The 22,034-nt window shown below is 41.7% G+C and overlaps 2 protein-coding genes across 2 annotated transcripts; both read right to left on the bottom strand.

The window, feature by feature from the left end:
- Window positions 1–336: 336 nt before the first annotated feature.
- Window positions 337–3,136, bottom strand: LOC135632603 (B3 domain-containing protein LFL1-like). Its single transcript, XM_065141216.1, has 6 exons — window positions 2,978–3,136; window positions 1,548–1,634; window positions 1,345–1,445; window positions 823–869; window positions 675–751; window positions 337–611 (listed from the first exon to the last, which is right to left on the bottom strand). Exons 1-6 carry the CDS (start codon window positions 3,134–3,136, stop codon window positions 387–389), a joined length of 696 nt encoding a protein of 231 aa, XP_064997288.1. The 3' UTR covers window positions 337–386.
- A 2,302-nt stretch (window positions 3,137–5,438) lies between these two features.
- Window positions 5,439–21,534, bottom strand: LOC135632602 (hevamine-A-like). Its single transcript, XM_065141215.1, has 2 exons — window positions 21,525–21,534; window positions 5,439–6,431 (listed from the first exon to the last, which is right to left on the bottom strand). The coding sequence occupies exons 1-2, from the start codon at window positions 21,532–21,534 to the stop codon at window positions 5,482–5,484; spliced, it is 960 nt and encodes a 319-aa protein (XP_064997287.1). The 3' UTR covers window positions 5,439–5,481.
- Window positions 21,535–22,034: the final 500 nt, after the last annotated feature.

The following is a 22,034-nucleotide window of genomic DNA, read 5'->3' as shown; positions in this document are numbered from 1 at the left end:
CTTTTTTTCAGCCATCATACTCATCATCAGATAACATCTAACTAATCATCTATAAGCTGTATTGCAACTATGATAATTAATTAGCAAAATATATGCCTAACGATTATAGGGTAGTGAAATAGAATTAGAGGGTGGGTTCAGGGTACCTCTTTCTCTCTCTCTCTCTCTCTTTCTCTCTCTCTGTCCGCGGCGGCATATATGCATGCTTTGACCAATTCTGCATTTATTATCACAAAATGGTCCCTAAGCAAAGCCAACAGCAACAGCCGAGAGTGGAGAGTTTTTTGGTTGCTGCTTATTTTAAGGTGTAGTGTAATGTTTGAAGTCATGAGAATCACAAACATAGTTAAATGACGGGCTCCCATCCGAACACGGGCACCGACTGGTTAGCTCCCGGTGCTTCCATCAGGGAATGTCATGGGGAAATCTTCCTCGAACGCGTAGCTTAGTCCGTAGCCATATGCAACGTTCATGCCTTCCGCCAGTGGCAAAAAGAGGTCCGAGTATCTCACGCTGCCGACCACAATGTCCGGCAAGATGGAGTCGAAGATCCCGTCATCTGCAGGTGCAACCGAAGGCTCTGAGCTTCCGGCCTTCTTGGCTCGAATTACCTGTAAAAAAACAATTAGTCATATGAAGAAGAAGAAGAAGAAGAAGAAGAAGAAGAAGTATACATATCGGTCTTTGCTGTCATCCTTGTATATCATGATAAAATCCCCAAGCTCGAGGTGATGCTCCTTGACGTAGTCGCCTTGAATGATATCAGGGCAGGTCAGATCAGCACACCATGTATGTATCTGAGATTTAAGGAGGGGAGCTCACCCGTGTTCTCCAGTATGTACATCCTGCTCCTATTATTGGGCCAAAATCTGCCCAAGACGTGAGAAATTGTGAGATGTCAAAAACAGAATGAGAATGATGATAGAAAAACATTGCAGGGGAAATTCCCTGATAGACGACTTGTACTTGGTAAAAGGCGTGAGAGCATGGATCTCTAAATTTAATTGCTTGTTAGCCATCAGAACAAGAACAACAACAAAAAATATATATTTCTCTTCTCGAGAAACACAAGTTGACCAAAAGCTAGTAGACAGCGTGTGTTACTTCCTTCCGAGGAAACCTCTCCCGATTACGAGTGAGTGTTCATAGATTTATCTCCCAACGCACAAATAGGATGGTTAAAAAGACAAAGCACACACACGGCCAAACTTTCTAATGCTTTGGTTAGGTTAGTTGACACCTTCACGTTTATCCAAAATGTATGTGAAAAACATTCATATACTTGATAATCGTATGAAGCAAGATATCGTAAAGAAAAAATAAAAATAATTAGCTGCATGAAACCTGTACTTGAAGGTCCAGACTTGAAGGTTCTCCAAATCGTCCATGTTTATGGCGATGCCGTCCCTGGAGGTCAGATTAGGAAGGTGGACCTCTGCTTCTTTCTGAAAATTGTTGTATGGAAGAGCAGAAACAAAGACATAGATGATGCATGATTCTTAGAGAAAATTGAAACGCAGGAAATATTCCGAGTGTTGTTGCAACACCTTTGGGAGAACGATTCTTCCGAGTTGGCTAACATCACTGTTCCTGAGCTCCTTTTGCAGCAGAAATCTCAAACCATCCACGGCTTGCTAAAAAGTAAGATGAGCATATTTCTCAAGAAAAAGTTTGCATTCGATGTATAACAAAGATACACATATACATCACCTAAACCTTACATCAGGATCAAGGGCTGGCACATTCAAATCCAGCACGGATCCCTGTCATGAGGAGATGCATAATTCCATTAGCCGCTTCCTATGTTGCTTTACAAGATTCATCAGCAATCTTAAGAAAGAGTAGGCGATTGCTGAAAAGCTACAAACCCCAAACCCTTACGCACCCACCAAGCACTGTAATAGAATTAAGTGGCAAATTTTGAAAGCTGAAATGGTAACACAAAGAACAATAGGTCTATGTATAATCAGACTCTTAATGCACTAAACTAGAATAAACCACAAAGGTTAAATTCATCAGCAGTTTCCAAGGCACATCTTAATGTCAACTGGCAGAATCAGCATAAACGAAAGGCTTAAACCCTATGTGATTTTCGATTTGAAGCCAACATGTTCCTGGGATATTCTTCCTTCTTGAATGAGCAACAAATTTGGCTGCTGATATCGATACGAAAGGTGTTTTGGGAGAGAACTTCTCATGACACAGTTTTCCTGAAGCTGTTGTATACGTAAAGAGAAAGAATGGGGCCATTAAGTTTTCTTATAGGTATTACATTGCATAACATAATCAGGCTAAAAGAAGAGCGATTGATTGAGATCGAGATAACATCAAATTTTCTCTTGAAAATGTTGTGTGTTTTTAGCTTGTTAGGAACACCTGTGGTATGATTCTTGATTTATGGATTAACTAAAACACGATCCATTCATCGTTCTGCACATGTTTCCACGGATTGTTTCGTCTTTGTTCCCCCTGATGGATGAAGAATGCTACTTTTTTGTCTTTGCCATTAGAAGCTCGTCTGAGGAAAACTTGCTATGTGTATGTATACATGTAAAAAAATTGTTTGGAGTGTTGGACGCCCGATGAACAGTTTGATCATCCGACGAGGGAGGACGGCATCACATAATCTCCAAGCAATCCGCCTGATTTGACCTCGTCCTCAGTTTTCTAAGCACTATCGGAGTGACTGCGCGCTCTCGATACGCTGGAAGGGTTGCATCCACCCCGAGAGATGCAGCCCAGAGCCCATCATCATACAACCATGCACATAATCTTGTGATGAAGATGGTCGACGGCAAGAGTCGGGGCTTCGGACGCACTGCACGGCCCGGATCGATCATGACAAAGGCCGACCAGATCAAAAGGCCCGTCTCTATCAAGCCCATTAATTCTCGACGTGACAGGCGATACAGTAATCTATAACGACTTCGACGTGAGACGGAAAGGAGACGAGGGCGGCACGAGGAAGGGGGCTTACAGAGGCCGCGTCGGCGTCGGACGCAGGGCGACGGCGGGTCCTTCGGCCGCGCTGCTTGGCGACCATCTTCCTCCGTCGGGTGGCTCGGTGCTCCGCCGCGTCGAGGGGGCTGCTGCGGGAGGAGGCGACGGGCGCCTCCAGCTTGCTCGTCCCGGCCATGGCAGCGGCAACGACTGTCGCTTAGCTAGTGGTGGGAATGGGAAAGGTCGAGATGATGATGGTGGTGGTGAATACGAGAAGTATAGATAGAGCGAGAGGAAAGAGGAGGGCGGGGGGTGGGGAAATAAATGCAATGAGGATAGGAGGAGGAAGAGGAGGGTGGGAGGTTCGGAGAAGAGGGCAGGGGAGATGGGAAAAAGGGGTTGGGGAACAGGTTCGTGAGTGGTGGATGTTTCTGAGGAGGGACGGCCAAGTGTTGGAAGGGCTCTGACTTGGCTGCACCGGGAATCAATCAATGGTCTCTTTCTTTTCTCGCTCTCTCTCTTCCACTGCTTACACTCGTCGTTCGTCTCCCCTTCTCCAGCCAGCTACGATCAATGGCCGAAGGAGAGAGAAGAGGCCAAAGGTAAAAACTCCACTTACTGCCTTCCCCGCCGCGCCTCCCCTCTCCCTGCGGCTCGGCTATGAGTCGAAGCTCAACATCTCTCACCCGTGATATGACGGATTCGACCCTTTTTAACACATCCACAGTATACACACCTCGGAGCCAACCATCAGCGGGAATAAGCATATATAACTACGAGGAGACGATTCTATGGGCTTCAATCGATGAGTGGGGGGGGGGGGGGGGGGGGGGGGGGGGAGTGGAACTCATATCCCGTCGAACTTATTTCTAATGTATACATGTATATATTACTTTTGGACCTCATGAGAATGCCTCAAAACATACCGACCGACCGACCGATTACGGTTTTGAGCGCTTAGATTACAGGCAGATCGAAATCGCTCCCCCCGTAAACCTAAAAGATAACTTCATATGGGGGGAGGGATCGGGAGTTGCCACCACTAATTAAAACTTGAGATGCACCGGTTCTTTGTTATTGCCATCATCTTCAACGCAATGCAACTTAGCATGAAAGAAATGGGCGGGCTTTCTCGTGTCTTCTACTTGGGATTTTGAACATTGCGAATAATAGAAATAGCAAGGTCTATAGTACCGACCCGTACCGCCCAGTACGAGCGGTATGTACCGATATGATAGGTTGTTGGTACGCGGACCACCGATTACCATGCCGAGTACTGTAGCATTGCTACAGTACTATAGTACTCTAGCATTGCTACAGTACTATAGTACTCGGCACGTCTGAGTATACCACTCGGTACACCCAGGTGTACTGAGCGGTATACCGTACTGTACTAGTACCAAGCATAGGTCGAAACACGTACAGTATTACGAACCTTGAGAAATAGGACTCTAAATTATTGCTGAACAAAGATGCTTCTCTTAATTTTCATGTGTTCGTTTTGTGATGTTATCTTCTTGTCATTGTGTCATTTTTCTCCATCTCTGCTAACAAACATAACATCGCCATTCGATTCTGAAACTGCTCTCTGAAATAGATGATAGCTTATATTATTCAAATTTAGTTATATATATTGTTAGATTAGTAAAATTAATTCAATTAACTCAGGATTAAATTCAAAAATATCATTGCTTGAGAATAATATCATCTGCACTCATATATTATTATTGAATTACATGCCTTGGACTTCGTGAAACCATTATAGATTTGAGGCCTGCTATATAACAAAGATAATAAGAAAATCCAATATTCTGAGAACTATTCTACGATTGCATTGGAATTAAGTGTCACACTCTGATCTGACTCAAAAATTAAGATGTTACAATAAGTTACATCATTCACAGGTCTATGTTGGATGTGTTCTCCTGCGTGATAATTCATTCACATATGCATAATATATTTCAACGTCGTTCTTATGTTTACTTTGTACCTGTGCAACAGAAGGAGGGACTAATGCATGCATAAACAATTGTCACTGTGTTGAGATCAATATCCTTTCTAACCCTTATTGGATCTGCTAAAGTTAAGCAACATAAAGAAAAGACATATATTGGATCTGAAGTATAAGAATGAAGCCCATGTATGTAACAAGGACAAGTGTGGTTAAACTATTAGAGCAATGGTAAAGAAATAATACTAAAAAACGAGCAAAACATCTAATTAAATATTGAATGAATGATTAAAAAAAGATGAAAAGAAATCGGAACGTATAAATCATTGTCTTAATGTGAATTCTAATCCTCTCGTGTCGGTATAGGTAGAAAATCTATACTCATTGTCCAAATGAACGTATAAATCATTCTTATTATAATCATGCGTGGTTGTTGTTCTTATTATTATTATTATTATTATTTTTTTTTTTTTGAGAAAATAATAAGATGGGGACATATCTTTGCGCAATCACAGCAGGTGTTTATTGTATTATTAGATGACACCACAGGCGCAGCATCCATCATAACTGGACGCTCACACAGTTCCAGTTCACACGGAAGACGACGCCACCAAAGTAGACGAGATGGAGTACAGACGACGATGAGGGCACACGTAGTCCTTCACCCGAGCCCTATAGTTATTGGTCAGGTCAAAGTATCTGTTCCATAGCATAATTCCTCCGTACTTCTCTGAGGGCTTGACGAGGGGAAGAACTTTATTTATGAGGTCATCAGGTGAGACGTAGCCACTTCCAGCCTCAGGAGAAGCAAGGAGTCCGAGGAACACCTTGCTTACGTTTACGGAAACCCACTGGTTCCATACCTGAACAAAGGTGTCAACGTTGCTGGGGGAGTACTGACAGTAGTTGTTGTAGAACTGCACAAACAGGTAGTCCAAGAGACCGGTGTCGATCGCAGGTTGAAGGTGTGCGTCTGGGAAGGGGCACTGTGGCACCGCGCTCAGGTAAACTTTCTGCTCCGGCGTGCTGTAGGCCTTCAAGTAGCGAACAAGATCGTCGTAATAAGCGGCACCCCCTATTTCGATGTCCAAGTCTACTCCGTCCAAGACGGCGTTCCCGAGGGGTCGATTGGCGGAAGAACCGCCCAAGAAATTGTTCCAGATGTAGGTGGCGACCTCCCTGGCATCCTCCTCGGACACCAGGTTGTAGTTGCCGATGGCACCGCCCAGGGAGAGCATCACCGTGACGTTGTGGTCCTGCTGGCATGAGATGATGTCGCTGCTCAGGAAAGTGCAGCCGCCGCTGTTGGGGTCACAGTGGCCGGCGAGGTTCATCTGTGGAATCCGGCTGTTTCCGAACTGGTTGAGGAAGGCTATGAGGACGTACTTGTAGTAGCCGGTGGCACAGGCTTCTCGTAAGCCTCTCTCGTAGCCGTTTTGGCCCCAGTAGACTGCGATGCATGATGGTTCGGCACGCAGTCTTCCGGTGAGTGCAAGCAACAGGCACAGGACTGCTAGTTGCAGTGGTGGTAAGTGTTGGGCTGATGGCCGATATTCAGCCCATGTGGGCTTTATCAGCCCACAGCCCACAACCTCTCTTAACCTAACCCTAATTAAGATTAGGGGGTGTGGTGATTGCGTTTTAGAGGTAGATTAAAGCTATAAAAAGGCAGCAACGAGGCAGATCTTTGAGGCCACGGGATTCAAAAGAGAAGAAGGAGATCAAGGCAGAAAAGGAAGAGAAAGAAAGGGAAGAAGACAAGGACAACGCAGAGAGACTGTTCACAATCATCTAGCAGTGTTCTCATCTCAGGTTAGATCAAATCTACAGTAGACACTTGCTGTGATTACTTGGGGAGGTTTTAGATATTGTGGGCAGTGACGTGATCCTTGTATCCCAGTTATTCTCTTGTGGTTGTTGCTAGGGTTTTGGGCAAGAGATTGAGATTTGTATATTCATTATTCTCATAGTGGATTATCTCTAGTTTGCCCCGTGGTTTTTACCCTTCACATTGAAGGGGTTTTCCACGTATATCTTGGTGTTCTGTTTGATTGTGTTTCCATTTTATTCCGCTGCGTATTTTGGTCTTCTAGTATTTGTTCCTATACAAAGGTTATTCCTCTTTTTTATCCCCATCAACTGGTATCAGAGCGGGGTTTTGGTGATTTAATTTTTGTATTTGAACATGGAGGCCAGTAATATTTCTCGCATGATTAGTTTAAATGGAAATAATTGGATGATATGGAAACCAAGAATGGAAGATCTCTTGTATTGCAAAGATTTGTATGGATCTTTGCAGGGGGATAGTGCAAAACCTACAACTATGACAGATGATGAGTGGAAGAGGTTAGATCGAAAAACAATTGGGTTTATTAGACAGTGGCTTGATGATAGTGTCTTTCACCATGTTTCTACTGAAATTTCTGCATGTTCTCTTTGGAAAAAATTGGAAAGTCTCTATGAGAGAAAAACAGCTGGCAACAAAGCTTTTTTGATCAGAAAACTTGTGAACCTAAAATACAGAGAGGGTGCTTCTATTGCTGAGCATTTGAATGAAATGCAGAGTATTATTAACCAGTTATCCTCTATGAAAATGTCTCTTGATGATGAGTTGCAGGCATTGTTACTTCTCAGTTCATTACCAGAAAGTTGGGAGACACCGGTGGTTTCCCTTAGTAATTCTGCGCCAGATGGTATTGTCACTATGAGTCAAGTAACAAGCAGTTTGTTGAATGAGGAGTTGAGAAGAAAGAGTTCAGCAACATCTCAGAATGATTCACAGTCACTTATCTCAGAGAACAGAGGAAGGTCATGTTAGGATCGAGAGCACTAAGAGGGGGGGGGGGGGGGGGGGGTGAATTAGTGCAGCGGAAATCTTACAGCGATTAAAAACCAAAAGCTGCGTTCGTTCAAAAACTATTAAGATGCAAAAGCAAATTCTCAGTTTGTATCTAAGTGCAGTTTGCGTCTAAGCGCAGTTTTGCGTCTAAGCGCAGTTTACGTCTAAACTCAGATTTACGTCTAAACACAGTTTTACGTCTAAACGCAGATTTACGTCTAAACGCAGATTTACGTCTAAACGCAGTTTTACGTCTAAACGCAGATTTACGTCTAAACTCAGATTTACGTCTTAAACTCAGATTTACGTCTAAACGCAGATTTACGTCTAAACGCAGTTTTACGTCTAGACGCAGATTTACGTCTAAACTTTGAAACTTGTTTGTATACTCGCAGAAGGCAGTATGCAGTTGAAATCAAGACGTAAACGTGAACTGAGATCTGATGATTGAGCGAGGAAAGCCGATTTACGTCTGAATGCAGTTTTACGTCTAAATGTTGAAACTCGTTCGTAAAATCGTAGAGGACAGATTGCAGTTATCAATAGGATTAAAATGTAAGTGTAAACTGCAAAGAAGCTCATTCGTAAAAGCACGGAAAATAGTTCTGCAGAATCAAACGTAAACGTAAACTGTAATGTATGAAAATACGAATTTACGTCTGAATGCAGATTCGGAAGAACAGCACTTAGAACTTGTTCGTGAAAGCGCAGAGAGCAGTAGTAATGAGGGAGGTTTGCAGTAATGATAAAGTGCTCGAAAATAAACGCAAACCAGAGATTTAGAGTGGTTCGGTCAGCCTTGACCTACTCCACTTTTGGCTTCCTCCACCGATGAGGTTGCCGACGTCAACTATGTGCCTTCCTTCAATGGGCGAAGGCCAAACTGCCCTTTTACAATTTCTCTCCTTTTGACAGGCTCAGGAGACAACCTTTACAGACCTTTCTCTCCTCACTTTACAACTGAAAACTTGAAGAACAGAAGGAGGAGACTTGAAGGCTTTACAACACTTTTGAGCTCTTAGAATCACAGAAAAGATCAAGATTTCGGTGTAGGTCTGTCTCTTTTCAGTGCTGAATGGGTGGGGTATTTATAGGCCCCAACCCAATTCAAAATTCGAGCTCAAAACGATCAAATCGATCAAATCCCAGAATTCTGGGATCAGGCGGTTGCACCTCTTGACTGGAGAGGTGGCACCGCCTGGCAGAGCTCGAAGACTGAGCTCAGGCGATTGCTTCTCTCTGCCAGAGCTCGAAGACTGAGCTCGATGGTTGCATCACCTGGCAGAGCTCGAAGACTGAGCTTGGTGGTTGCATCACCTGGCAGAGCTCGAAACTGAGCTCGGTGGTTGCATCACCTGGCAGAGCTCGAAACTGAGCTCAGGCTGATGCACCTCTCTGCTAGAGCTCGAAGACTGAGCTCGGTGATTGCATCACCTGGCAGAGCTCGAGACTGAGCTCAGGCTGATGCACCTCTCTGCCAGAGCTCGAAGATTGAGTTCGGTGGTTGCATCGCCTGGCAGAGCTCGAAACTTGAGCTCTGGCGGTGCTACCTCTTGGCAGAGGAGGTTGCACCGCCCAGTCTAGCTCGAAGACTGAGCTCTGGGCGGTTGCACCTCTTGGCTGGGGCGGTTGCACCTCCCAGCCTCGCAGCCCTGGCGGTTGCACCTCCTGGCTGGGGCAGTAGCACCTCCCAACCTCACAGCCCAGGCGGTTGCACCTCCTGGCTGGGGCGGTTGCACCTCCTGGTGCAATCAGGGTCCGAATGGTTCACTCCATTCGGCCCAATTTGAATCTTTTCAGGGGCCCAATTGCCCCAAGATTAAGCTAATGGGATCACCTCCCATTTTCATGCTTAATCATCATGCTAACTACGATTAACTCTAAGACAATTTCTGCAGCTTTGCTCCGATACGTCAATCGCTTCTTCCGGCGAGTTTCCGGCCAACTTCCGTCGATCATCCGATAAACCCTCGGTGATCCTTCTGCGGACATCCGGCATACTCCTGGACTTTGCGACAATCCACTTGGCGAGTTCCGACGAGCTTCGCTTGGCAAGCTTCTGGACTTCTCGGATCTGTTCTCGCTGAACCTCCGACGACCGTCCGAACTTCCGTCGAACTCTCGAACTCCCAACGTGATCATGATCTTGACTCCGGCGCAACACCTGCTGCTTGTCTTACTCTCATCGTAGTTAATCCTGCACACTTATCTCAACACATAGATTAGATAACAAATGACAATTGACTTCATCATCAAAATCCGAGATTCAACAATCTCCCCCTTTTTGATGATGACAATCAATTGATAAAGGAGTTGTCCTTAACTCCCCCTATCTATATGCCATAGTTGAGATAAGTCAACCTTGAATTCAAGACCTAAGAATTCAAGTGACGTATTGATAAGTTAGATCAGTTAAACTTATCAATGCTCCCATCATGATGCCCATCATGATGTATCTCTTCAAGAATGATGTCAAGGCATGACATACATCATCAAGTTTGTATGATAGTGTTTGTAACTATTCATCATGTAATAATATAAAGCTACGAAGGACTTTTTACATGATGCACACATTTGAGATTTTCTAGCAAGTTTGCATTTTCTATAGAATATCAAATCAAGATATGATGCAAACTATAGCACATGTTCACATATCTCTTGGTGATGCAAGGATGGCATAACATTGTTTATAGCATCACTCAAGTATTTGCAACTATGACATAGACATGATTATGGCAGTTCAGCTATGACATAGTGTTTATCAATTCATATATTTCTCCCCCTTTGTCATCAACAAAAAGCATGATAGCATTATTAAGCATATAAAGGAAGTCATGACACATATAACTCTTTATTGTTTGTTGCTTGACGGAGGAAAGTCATTTTTCAAAGAGTTTTCATAAGAGTGTACAGGAACATCCCATCGAAAAATGAACTTCTTACATGCATTTGGTTAAAAATATTTGTCACATAATTTGCAACATGTTATTTGATCAAGCGTTGTCAAGGCATGTAATAGTAATAACATCCGAAAGATAATTTTAACTAGTTTAAGTATTCGGACACATCAACATTCCTAATTCTCTTCTTATGTAATCAAATTGTTCTTCACATAGGGGTTTTGTGAAGATATCAGCCAGTTGATGTTTGGTATCAATAAACTCTATGGTTACATCATGATTAGTGACATGATCTCGTATAAAGTGATGTCTAATATCAATGTGTTTTGTTCTTGAGTGTTGTATAGGATTTTTAGTTAAGCATATTGCACTCGTGTTATCACATTTAATGGGAATATCTTTAAGATTCACTTTGTAATCTTCTAAAGTGTTTTTCATCCATACAACTTGTGCACAGCATGCACTTGCTGCAATGTATTCAGCTTCGGTTGTTGATAGGGCAACCGAGTTTTGTTTCTTAGATGACCAGGATACAAGGGCATGTCCTAAAAATTGACATGATCCTGATGTGCTTTTTCTGTCTAGTTTACAGCCAGCGAAGTCCGCATCAGCATAAGCTGTTAATTCAAAATTTTCTGATTTTGGGTACCATAATCCTAGATTGGTAGTTCCATTAAGATATCTGAGTATTCTTTTGACTGCTTTGAGATGAGATATCTTAGGGTCTGATTGAAATCTAGCACAAAGTCCTACACTGAACATGATGTCTGGTCTGGTGGCAGTGAGGTAAAGTAAACTTCCTATCATACCCCTATAGGTTTTTTGATCGAAGCTTTCTCCATTCTCATCAATTTCTAACTTAGTGGAGGTGCTCATAGGAGTGTCAATGGCTTTTGAATTATTCATTTTGAACTTCTTTAGCAAACTCACAGCATATTTGGTTTGACTAATAAAGATGCCATTGCTTAGTTGTTTGATTTGTAGGCCTAAGAAGAATGTTAACTCTCCCATTAGACTCATTTCGAATTCATGACTCATAGTTTTCGCAAAGGATTCACAAAGAGATTCATTTGTAGAACCAAAGATAATATCATCAACATAAATCTGAACAATGAGAAAATTATTTTCAAAATTCTTGATAAACAATGTAGTATCAACCTTGCCTTTTATGAAATTATTTTCAATGAGAAAAGAGCTAAGTCTCTCATACCAAGCCCTTGGGGCTTGTTTTAAACCATAGAGAGCTTTAGTTAATCTAAACACATGATTAGGGTAGCCATTATTTTCAAATCCAGGAGGTTGTTCAACATAAACTTCTTCGGAAATGAAACCATTTAGAAAAGCGCTTTTAACATCCATTTGAAATAACTTAAAATTATTGCAACTAGCGTAGGCAAGGAGCATCCTTATGGCTTCCAATCGAGCCACAGGTGCGAAGGTTTCTTCGTAATCGATACCTTCTTCTTGGTTGAAACCTTTGGCCACTAATCTAGCCTTGTTTCTAACCACGATACCATTTTCATCTTGCTTGTTTCTAAAGACCCATTTAGTATCAATTACTAAATGGTCATTTGGCCTAGGAACAAGCGTCCACACCTCATTTCTCTCAAATTGATTTAATTCATCTTGCATTGCGATAATCCATGAATTATCTTTCATGGCTTCATCAACACATTTGGGTTCAATTTGGGAGAGAAAAGCGGCGTTGGCACAAAAGTTTTTAAAAGAAGATCGTGTTTGAACCCCCTTTGATGTGTCTCCTAGGATTAGCTCCTTAGGATGAGCATCTATATACTTCCAATCCTTGGGTAAGGATGTTTTGGAAGTGGATGCATCCAAGTTGCTAGTTGGAGACGGGGTTTCGTTTAAATTCAAGGAATCAAAATTAACATCATCATCAAGATCATTTTTCTTAATTTCTGAAATCTCATTGAAAACAACATGGATGGATTCTTCAATAATTAAGGTTCTTTTATTGAAGATGAGAAAAGCTTTAGAAACCGAAGAATAACCAAGAAAGATTCCTTCATCAGATTTAGCATCGAATTTTCCTAAGTTATCCTTTTCATTCAAGATAAAACACTTACACCCAAAGACTTTAAAATATGAGACATTGGGTTTTTTGTTATTCCATAACTCATAAGGAGTTTTGGTGAGTAAGGGTCTTACTAGGACTCTATTTAAAATATAGCATGCAGTGTTTACAGCTTCGGCCCAAAAATATTTGGGTAGGCTATGTTCATTCAACATGGTTCTTGCCATTTCTTGTAAATTTCGATTTTTTCTTTCTACTACCCCATTTTGTTGAGGATTTCTTGGAGTAGAGAAGTTATGGTTGTATCCGTTGAGTTCACAGAATTCTTGGAAGTCATGGTTTTGAAATTCTCCACCATGATCACTTCTAATTGACGAAATCATAGATTCCTTCTCATTTTGAACAAGTTTACAAAACTTGGTAAAATATCTAAAGCATTCATTTTTTTGTTTTAAGAAGTAGGTCCATGTATATCTGCTGTAGTCATCAATAATGACAAAGGCGTATTTGCTACCTCCTAGACTTGATGTAGAGATTGGTCCGAACAAGTCCATATGGATCAATTGTAAGGGCCTAGAGGTGCTTATTTGATTCTTAGCTTTGAAGCTACCCCTAATTTGCTTACCTAATTGGCAAGCATCACATACATTATCTTTGATGAACTTGATATGAGGAATTCCTCTTACAAGTTCTCTAGATGATACTTGAGTGATTAGTTTCATGCTAGCATGACCTAATCTTCTATGCCATAGCCAATCATCCTCATTCATAACGGCAAAGCACATTTCATCACATAAGTCATTGATGTCAATAGTGTATACGTTGTTTTGTTTTAATGCAATCATAGATATATTTTTGTGTGGTTTTTCAATGATGCAGGCATTAGATTCAAATCTTATAATATATCCTTTATCACATAATTGACTAATGCTCAAGAGGTTATGTTTTAAACCATTAACTAGTAAAACATCTTCAATAGAGAGATTGGATTTGTTACCTATGGTTCCTTTGCCAATGATTTTACCCTTGTTGTTGTCTCCGAAGGTGACATATCCTTCGTCTATGCTAGTGAGCTTAGAGAATTGAGATGGATCTCCGGTCATATGCCTTGAGCATCCACTATCAAGGTACCATTTCTTGCTCCTAGCTTGCGATTGTTTAGTTTTCTACAAGAAAGGATGATGTTTAGGTACCCATTTGCTTTTGGGTGCCTCATAAATAGATCTACATTTTCTATCATGTTGCATAGAGTTTATCATGGTTCCTTTAGGAACCCAAATTAATTTGTTTGGACTTATTTTCTTGAATGGACAACAATGTGTCTTGTGTCCAGATTTGCAACAAAAGTTTCACTTGGTTTGGTGTTGAACATGTAAGATGGGGCCTTTTACAAAGGTAGTTGGATTTCGGTGAGGACTCCTCACAAATCCAATCCCACTTCTTTTGGGAGCATGACCCTTGTTTGTAAGGATCATGTTTAATGACTTGCTACCAACCTCGAATTTCTTCAAGGTGTCCTTAAGTAGCAAGTTTTCTTTTTGTATAGTTTCTAAATCATGACATTTGATACATGAATTTAAACTATCATGATGTTCGACTTTTAACTTATCAAACTCACAAGTAAGATTATCATGTACCTTTTTTAGCAACTTGTATTTTCTATTTATAACTTTGCATTCATCAAATAAATCATGGAAGGCATTTAATAATTCATCGAAAGATAAATCAGCATCTAATAAATCCGTTACCTCCTCTTCGATGGCCATAAAGGCGTAATGAGCAACTTGCTCGGTGTTGGACTCCTCTTCCTCAGATGCGCTCGAATCATCCCATGTTGCTTGGAGCGCCTTCTTCTTTGTTGTTATTTTCTTGACTTGGGGACAATCACTTTTGTAGTGTCCCGGCTTTTTACATTCGTAGCAGATCACTTGGTCCTTCTTGGGTTCAAGTTTATTTTTCACATCGTTTTTAAACTTGTTTCTTTTGAAGAATTTCTTAAACTTTCTTGTCAAAAGTGCCAAGTCATCATCACAGTCCTCATCACTTGAGTTTTCTCTCAAGTGGCATTCAGAAGTTTTAAGTGCCATATCCTTCCTGTTCTTTGGAAGGATGTCTTCTTGCTCTTCATGAGCTTTGCAAGTCATTTCGTAGGTCATTAATGACCCGATTAGTTCTTCAAGAGGGAAGTTGCGCAGATCCTTTGCCTCTTGAATGGCAGTGACTTTAGGATCCCAACTTTTAGGAAGGGATCTTAGTATTTTATTTACGAGTTCAAAATCCGAAAAACTTTTTCCGAGTCCTTTTAGACCGTTGACGACATCCGTGAAACGGGTAAACATGTCGCCAATGGTTTCACTCGGTTTCATTCGGAAAAGTTCAAAAGAATGCAGCAACAGATTGATTTTTGACTCTTTCACTCTACTTGTGCCCTCGTGGGTCACTTCAAGTGTGTGCCAAATATCAAAAGCAGTTTCGCAAGTTGAAACACGATTAAACTCGTTTTTATCAAGTGCGCAAAATAAGGCATTCATAGCCTTTGCATTAAGAGCGAAAGCCTTCTTCTCCAAATCGTTCCAATCGATCATTGGAAGAGAAGATTTTGAAAATCCATTTTCAACAAGGTTCCACAGTTCAAAATCCATAGAAATAAGAAAGATCCTCATTCGGGTCTTCCAGTAAGTGTAGTCCGTTCCACTGAACATGGGTGGACGTGTAATCGAATGCCCCTCTTGGTTTCCGGCGTATGCCATCTCTCTTGGGTTTTAATCCTTTAGAGAGTTAACCTTGCTCTGATACCAATTGTTAGGATCGAGAGCACTAAGAGGGGGGGGGGGGTGAATTAGTGCAGCGGAAATCTTACAGCGATTAAAAACCAAAAGCTGCGTTCGTTCAAAAACTATTAAGATGCAAAAGCAAATTCTCAGTTTGTATCTAAGTGCAGTTTGCGTCTAAGCGCAGATTGTGTCTAAGCGCAGTTTTGCGTCTAAGCGCAGTTTACGTCTAAACTCAGATTTACGTCTAAACACAGTTTTACGTCTAAACGCAGATTTACGTCTAAACGCAGATTTACGTCTAAACGCAGTTTTACGTCTAAACGCAGATTTACGTCTAAACTCAGATTTACGTCTTAAACTCAGATTTACGTCTAAACGCAGATTTACGTCTAAACGCAGTTTTACGTCTAGACGCAGATTTACGTCTAAACTTTGAAACTTGTTTGTATACTCGCAGAAGGCAGTATGCAGTTGAAATCAAGACGTAAACGTGAACTGAGATCTGATGATTGAGCGAGGAAAGCCGATTTACGTCTGAATGCAGTTTTACGTCTAAATGTTGAAACTCGTTCGTAAAATCGTAGAGGACAGATTGCAGTTATCAATAGGATTAAAATGTAAGTGTAAACTGCAAAGAAGCTCGTTCGTAAAAGCACGGAAAACAGTTCTGCAGAATCAAACGTAAACGTAAACTGTAATGTATGAAAATACGAATTTACGTCTGAATGCAGATTCGGAAGAACAGCACTTAGAACTTGTTCGTGAAAGCGCAGAGAGCAGTAGTAATGAGGGAGGTTTGCAGTAATGATAAAGTGCTCGAAAATAAACGCAAACCAGAGATTTAGAGTGGTTCGGTCAGCCTTGACCTACTCCACTTTTGGCTTCCTCCACCGATGAGGTTGCCGACGTCAACTAGGTGCCTTCCTTCAATGGGCGAAGGCTAAACTGCCCTTTTACAATTTCTCTCCTTTTGACAGGCTCAGGAGACAACCTTTACAGACCTTTCTCTCCTCACTTTACAACTGAAAACTTGAAGAACAGAAGGAGGAGACTTGAAGGCTTTACAACACTTTTGAGCTCTTAGAATCACAAAAAAGATCAAGATTTCGGTGTAGGTCTGTCTCTTTTCAGTGCTGAATGGGTGGGGTATTTATAGGCCCCAACCCAATTCAAAATTCGAGCTTAAAACGATCAAATCGATCAAATCCCAGAATTCTGGGATCAGGCGGTTGCACCTCTTGACTGGAGAGGTGGCACCGCCTGGCAGAGCTCGAAGACTGAGCTCAGGCGATTGCTTCTCTCTGCCAGAGCTCGAAGACTGAGCTCGATGGTTGCATCACCTGGCAGAGCTCGAAGACTGAGCTTGGTGGTTGCATCACCTGGCAGAGCTCGAAACTGAGCTCGGTGGTTGCATCACCTGGCAGAGCTCGAAACTGAGCTCTGGCTGATGCACCTCTTTGCCAGAGCTCGAAGACTGAGCTTGGTGATTGCATCACCTGGCAGAGCTCGAGACTGAGCTCAGGCTGATGCACCTCTCTGCCAGAGCTCAAAGACTAAGCTCGGTGGTTGCATCGCCTGGCAGAGCTCGAAACTTGAGCTCTGGCGGTGCTACCTCTTGGCAGAGGAGGTTGCACCGCCCAGTCTAGCTCGAAGACTGAGCTCTGGGCGGTTGCACCTCTTGGCTGGGGCGGTTGCACCTCCCAGCCTCGCAGCCCTGGCAGTTGCACCTCTTGGCTGGGGCGGTAGCACCTCCCAACCTCACAGCCCAGGCGGTTGCACCTCCTGGCTGGGGCGGTTGCACCTCCTGGTGCAATCAGGGTCCGAATGGTTCACTCCATTCGGCCCAATTTGAATCTTTTCAGGGGCCCAATTGCCCCAAGATTAAGCTAATGGGATCACCTCCCATTTTCATGCTTAATCATCATGCTAACTACGATTAACTCTAAGACAATTTCTGCAGCTTTGCTCCGATACGTCATACTTTGTACAGGTTGCAGGCTAAAGCTTATGGTGAGCAGTTAAATGCTACAGAGAAAGACTTCAGTATGGAGTTGTGGCATAGGCGATTGGGACACATGAGCGAGAAGGGGCTGCAAACTCTTTCCAAGAGAGAGGTATTACCAGATCTCAGAGGTATACATCTGAACCCTTGTATTGATTGTTTAGCTGGTAAACAACATAGAGTTTCATTTGCTAGTGCTGCTTTGTCTAGAAAAATGCATGTCTTAGACCGTGTTTATACAGATGTATGTGGTCCTTTGAGGACAAAAACTCCTGGTGGATCTGTTGATGTTCTTGGTATAAGTGGTGCACTTTATTTTGTCACTTTTATAGATGATTTTTCTAGGAAAGTTTGGGCCTATGCTTTGAAGACCAAAGATCAGGTTATTAATGTTTTTAAAGAGTTTCATGCCAGGGTTGAAAGGGAGACATAAAGGAAATTGAAATGCATAAGATCATATAATGGTGGTGAGTATACAGGATTGTTTAATGGCTATTGCAGGTCACATGGAATCCAACATGAGATGACAGTTCCTGGTACACCTCAGCATAATGCAATTGCAGAGAGGATGAACCGCACCATCATGGAAAAGATCAGATGTATGCTTTCACAGGCCAAGCTACCCAAAAGGTTTTGGGATGAGGCTTTGAGGACTGCAGTTGATGTGATCAACTTATCACCATGTACAGCCCTAGATGGTGATGTTGCAGAGCATGTATGGTCAGGGAAAGATGTTTCCTACATGCATTTGAAAGTGTTTGGTTGTCGTGCATTTGCACATGTTCCAGATAATGAGAGGTCCAAGCTGGATGGTAAGTCTAAAGAATGTATTTTTCTTGGTTACTCACATGATCAGTTTGGTTACAGGCTTTGGGATTCAGAAAAGCAGAAGGTGTTCAGGAGCAGAGATGTGATCTTCTTTGAGGATCAAACCTTTGAGGATTTGAAGAAGAAGGCACCAGCCAAGACTTCTGCAGAAGGATTAGCATATTGTGACCCAGTTACTCCTCCAGTATATCAGGGTGATGGGGGAGATATGCAGGAAGATGGTGTAGAACCTGATATTGATCTACCTGTAGGACATGTTGAGCAAGAAGAAGTAGGAGAGCAAGTTCCTGCAGAACCTCAGTTGAGAAGATTTTCTAGACAACGTCAACCTTCCAGAAGATACTCTACAGATGAGTATGTGATGCTTACTGATGCAGGTGAACCAGAGAGTTACCAGGAAGCAGTTGAGAGTGAGCAGAAAGAGAAGTGGTTAGCTGCTATGCAGGAAGAGATGGATGCTCTTCAGAAGAACCACACTTATGATTTGGTGCTGCTACCAAATGGAATAAAGGCCTTGAAGAACAAGTGGGTTTTTAGGTTGAAGACTCAAGAATATTGTTCTCAACCAAAGTACAAAGCTAGATTGGTTGTGAAAGGCTTTGGTCAAAAGAAAGGTATTGACTTTGAAGAGATATTTTCTCCTGTTGTTAAAATGTCTTCTATTCGTGTTGCTCTTGGTATTGCTGCTAGCCAGGACTTGGAGGTTGAGCAGTTAGAAGTGAAGACAGCTTTCCTTCATGGTGATTTGGAGGAGGAAATTTATATGGAGCAACCAGAAGGCTTCAAAGTCAAAGGTAAAGATAATTTTGTCTGCAAGTTGAAGAAGAGCTTGTATGGGCTAAAGCAAGCTCCAAGACAGTGGTACAGAAAGTTTGATTCATTTATGACAGAAAATGGATACAAAAGAACGGCTTCAGATCATTGTGTGTACATCAAATGGTTTGGTGAGGATTTTATTATTCTCTTACTTTATGTTGATGACATGCTTATTCTTGGGAAAGATATGTCTAAAATTGACAGGTTGAAGAAGGAAATGAGTGAGTCTTTTGCAATGAAGGACATGGGGCCAGCAAAGCAAATACTAGGCATGCAGATTTCTCGTGACAGGAAAAACAAGAAGATTTGGTTGTCACAGGAGAAATACATAGAGAAGGTATTGGAAAGATTCAGTATGAGCAATGCTAAGCCAGTTGGTTCTCCTCTTGCAGGTCACTTCAAGTTGTGCTCAGAACAGAGTCCGTCAAGCGATGAGGAGAAGGAGAAAATGCAAAAGGTTCCTTATGCTTCAGCAGTTGGAAGTTTAATGTATGCAATGGTATGTACGAGGCCAGACATCGCATATGCAGTGGGTGTTACTAGCAGATTTCTTGCAAATCCAGGCAAAGAGCACTGGGCAGCGGTGAAGTGGATTTTTAGATATCTCAGAGGGAGCTCTAAGGTTTGTTTAAGCTTTGGAGGTGGACCACCTGTGTTGACAGGTTACACAGATGCAGATATGGCCAGAGATATAGATACGAGGAAGTCTACTTCAGGTTATGTACTTACTTTTGCAGGGGGAGCTGTGTCATGGCAATCCAGGTTACAAAGGTGTATTGCTCTCTCCACCACAGAAGCAGAATATATTGCTGCTACAGAGGTATGCAAAGAAATGTTATGGATGAAAGAATTCTTACAAGAATTGGGGCTGAAACAGAAAAATTATGTGGTGCATTGTGACAGCCAGAGTGCAATCCATTTGTGTAAGAACCCAATGTTTCATTCCAAGTCAAAGCATATAGATGTCAGATACCACTGGATTCGAAATGTATTTGAAGAGAAGCAGTTGCAACTTCAGAAAATTCATACAGATGACAACGGAGCAGACATGTTAACGAAGACCTTACCAAAAGAAAGACAGGAGATATGCCGACAGTTGGTCGGCATGGCTTCACATTGAGGAGTCATGGGACAGTCTCCCTTATGGGCTGAAGGGAGAGGTTGTTGGGCTGATGGCCCATATTCAGCCCATGTGGGCTTTATCAGCCCACAGCCCACACCCTCTCTTAACCTAACCCTAATTAAGATTAGGGGGGTGTGGTGGCTGCGTTTTAGAGGCAGATTAAAGCTATAAAAAGGCAGCAACGAGGCAGATCTTTGAGGCCACGGGATTCAAAAGAGAAGAAGGAGATCAAGGCAGAAAAGGAAGAGAAAGAAAGGGAAGAAGACAAGGACAACGCAGAGAGACTGTTCACAATCATCTAGCAGTGTTCTCATCTCAGGTTAGATCAAATCTACAGTAGACACTTACTGTGATTACTTGGGGAGGTTTTAGATATTGTGGGCAGTGACGTGATCCTTGTATCCCAGTTATTCTCTTGTGGTTGTTGCTAGGGTTTTGGGCAAGAGATTGAGATTTGTATATTCATTATTCTCATAGTGGATTATCTCTAGTTTGTCCCGTGATTTTTACCCTTCACATTGAAGGGGTTTTCCACGTATATCTTGGTGTTCTGTTTGATTGTGTTTCCATTTTATTCCGCTGCGTATTTTGGTCTTCTAGTATTTGTTCCTATACAAAGGTTATTCCTCTTTTTTATCCCCATCAGTAAGCTCGCCATATTGAACCACGAGGATGCTGCTCTCTTCCTTCCTTCCTTCACATAACTAATCCATGGCATACTACTCTCTTATACAGGAGAAGTGGTTAAGAGGAGACTTGTCCTTCTTTTGTCATTTGTCATTCACTGTCTAAATTTCTCGTCATATGATTCCAATATCAACGTCGAACAGTCATTTCTCTTTCTTTTGGATTTTGGATCTTGCGAAGGGTGGATGTCAACACACGATATCAGTATTGAACACTTTCGAAGGTAAGAGATAAAAGAAGTTGGTGTCGGGTGCCTCTCAATTATTGTTGCCTGTCTCTCAGTTATTGTAAGGACACCAGTTGATATCCCATGCATGCACTACAAATGTCCTTCTTCTACTTCTCGATATCCCATGCATGCACCACAAATGATATCCCATGCATGCACCACAAGTGTTATCATGTTACCTCAAACTCATACACTATTTACTTAATGGCGTCCAAGAGCCTTTTTTTTCTTTAATATATTTTTTTTCTCAATAATAATGGAACAAAAATAGATGAATAGAAAGACACTAATAATATAAAATAAAAAATAATTAATAGGTGCTCAAGATGAATACTTCCAAGATGAAAACCTTTCAGCTTCATGACTCATGAAAAATACTCCTATGGTAAAGGTTTCTCACCTTCGCTCATTATTTCTCACGTGGACGATGGAATCATACCATAAAAAATGAGTCACACGAAATAACTCAATTTTAAATTGATTCATTTTTTTATTAATTTTAATCACGATATTTTGGTCTAAGTGTAAAAACCAAAAGGACAATTTTAAAAATAAAAAATATAATAACATTGAATCGAATATATAATCACAATATTCTTGATTTGATTTTTTTTTCCATTTTTGCCGTTTACTTTTATTTTCTCATCGCTGAATAAATATTATTGATAATTTATTACATGATACAAATATCTTAAATTAATCAAATTTATTTAATAAAAAAATTAAATTGCTCTTGCATCGTCGAGGATTAGATGAGTTCCTTTTTTCTTTTCTTTGGAATATTATGAGAGGATTAATTGGGAGTTGCCACCACTGATTATAACATGCATGAGATGTGTGGGTTCTTTTTCCTTGCCATCGTCTTCGACGTAATGCCCACCGCAAACTAATGGGGTGGGCTTTCTTGTCC

The sequence above is a fragment of the Musa acuminata genome, chromosome BXJ3-3 (genome assembly GCF_036884655.1).
Source record: "Musa acuminata AAA Group cultivar baxijiao chromosome BXJ3-3, Cavendish_Baxijiao_AAA, whole genome shotgun sequence".
NCBI lineage: Eukaryota > Viridiplantae > Streptophyta > Magnoliopsida > Zingiberales > Musaceae > Musa > Musa acuminata.
This window is presented reverse-complemented; position numbering and strand designations above follow the sequence as displayed.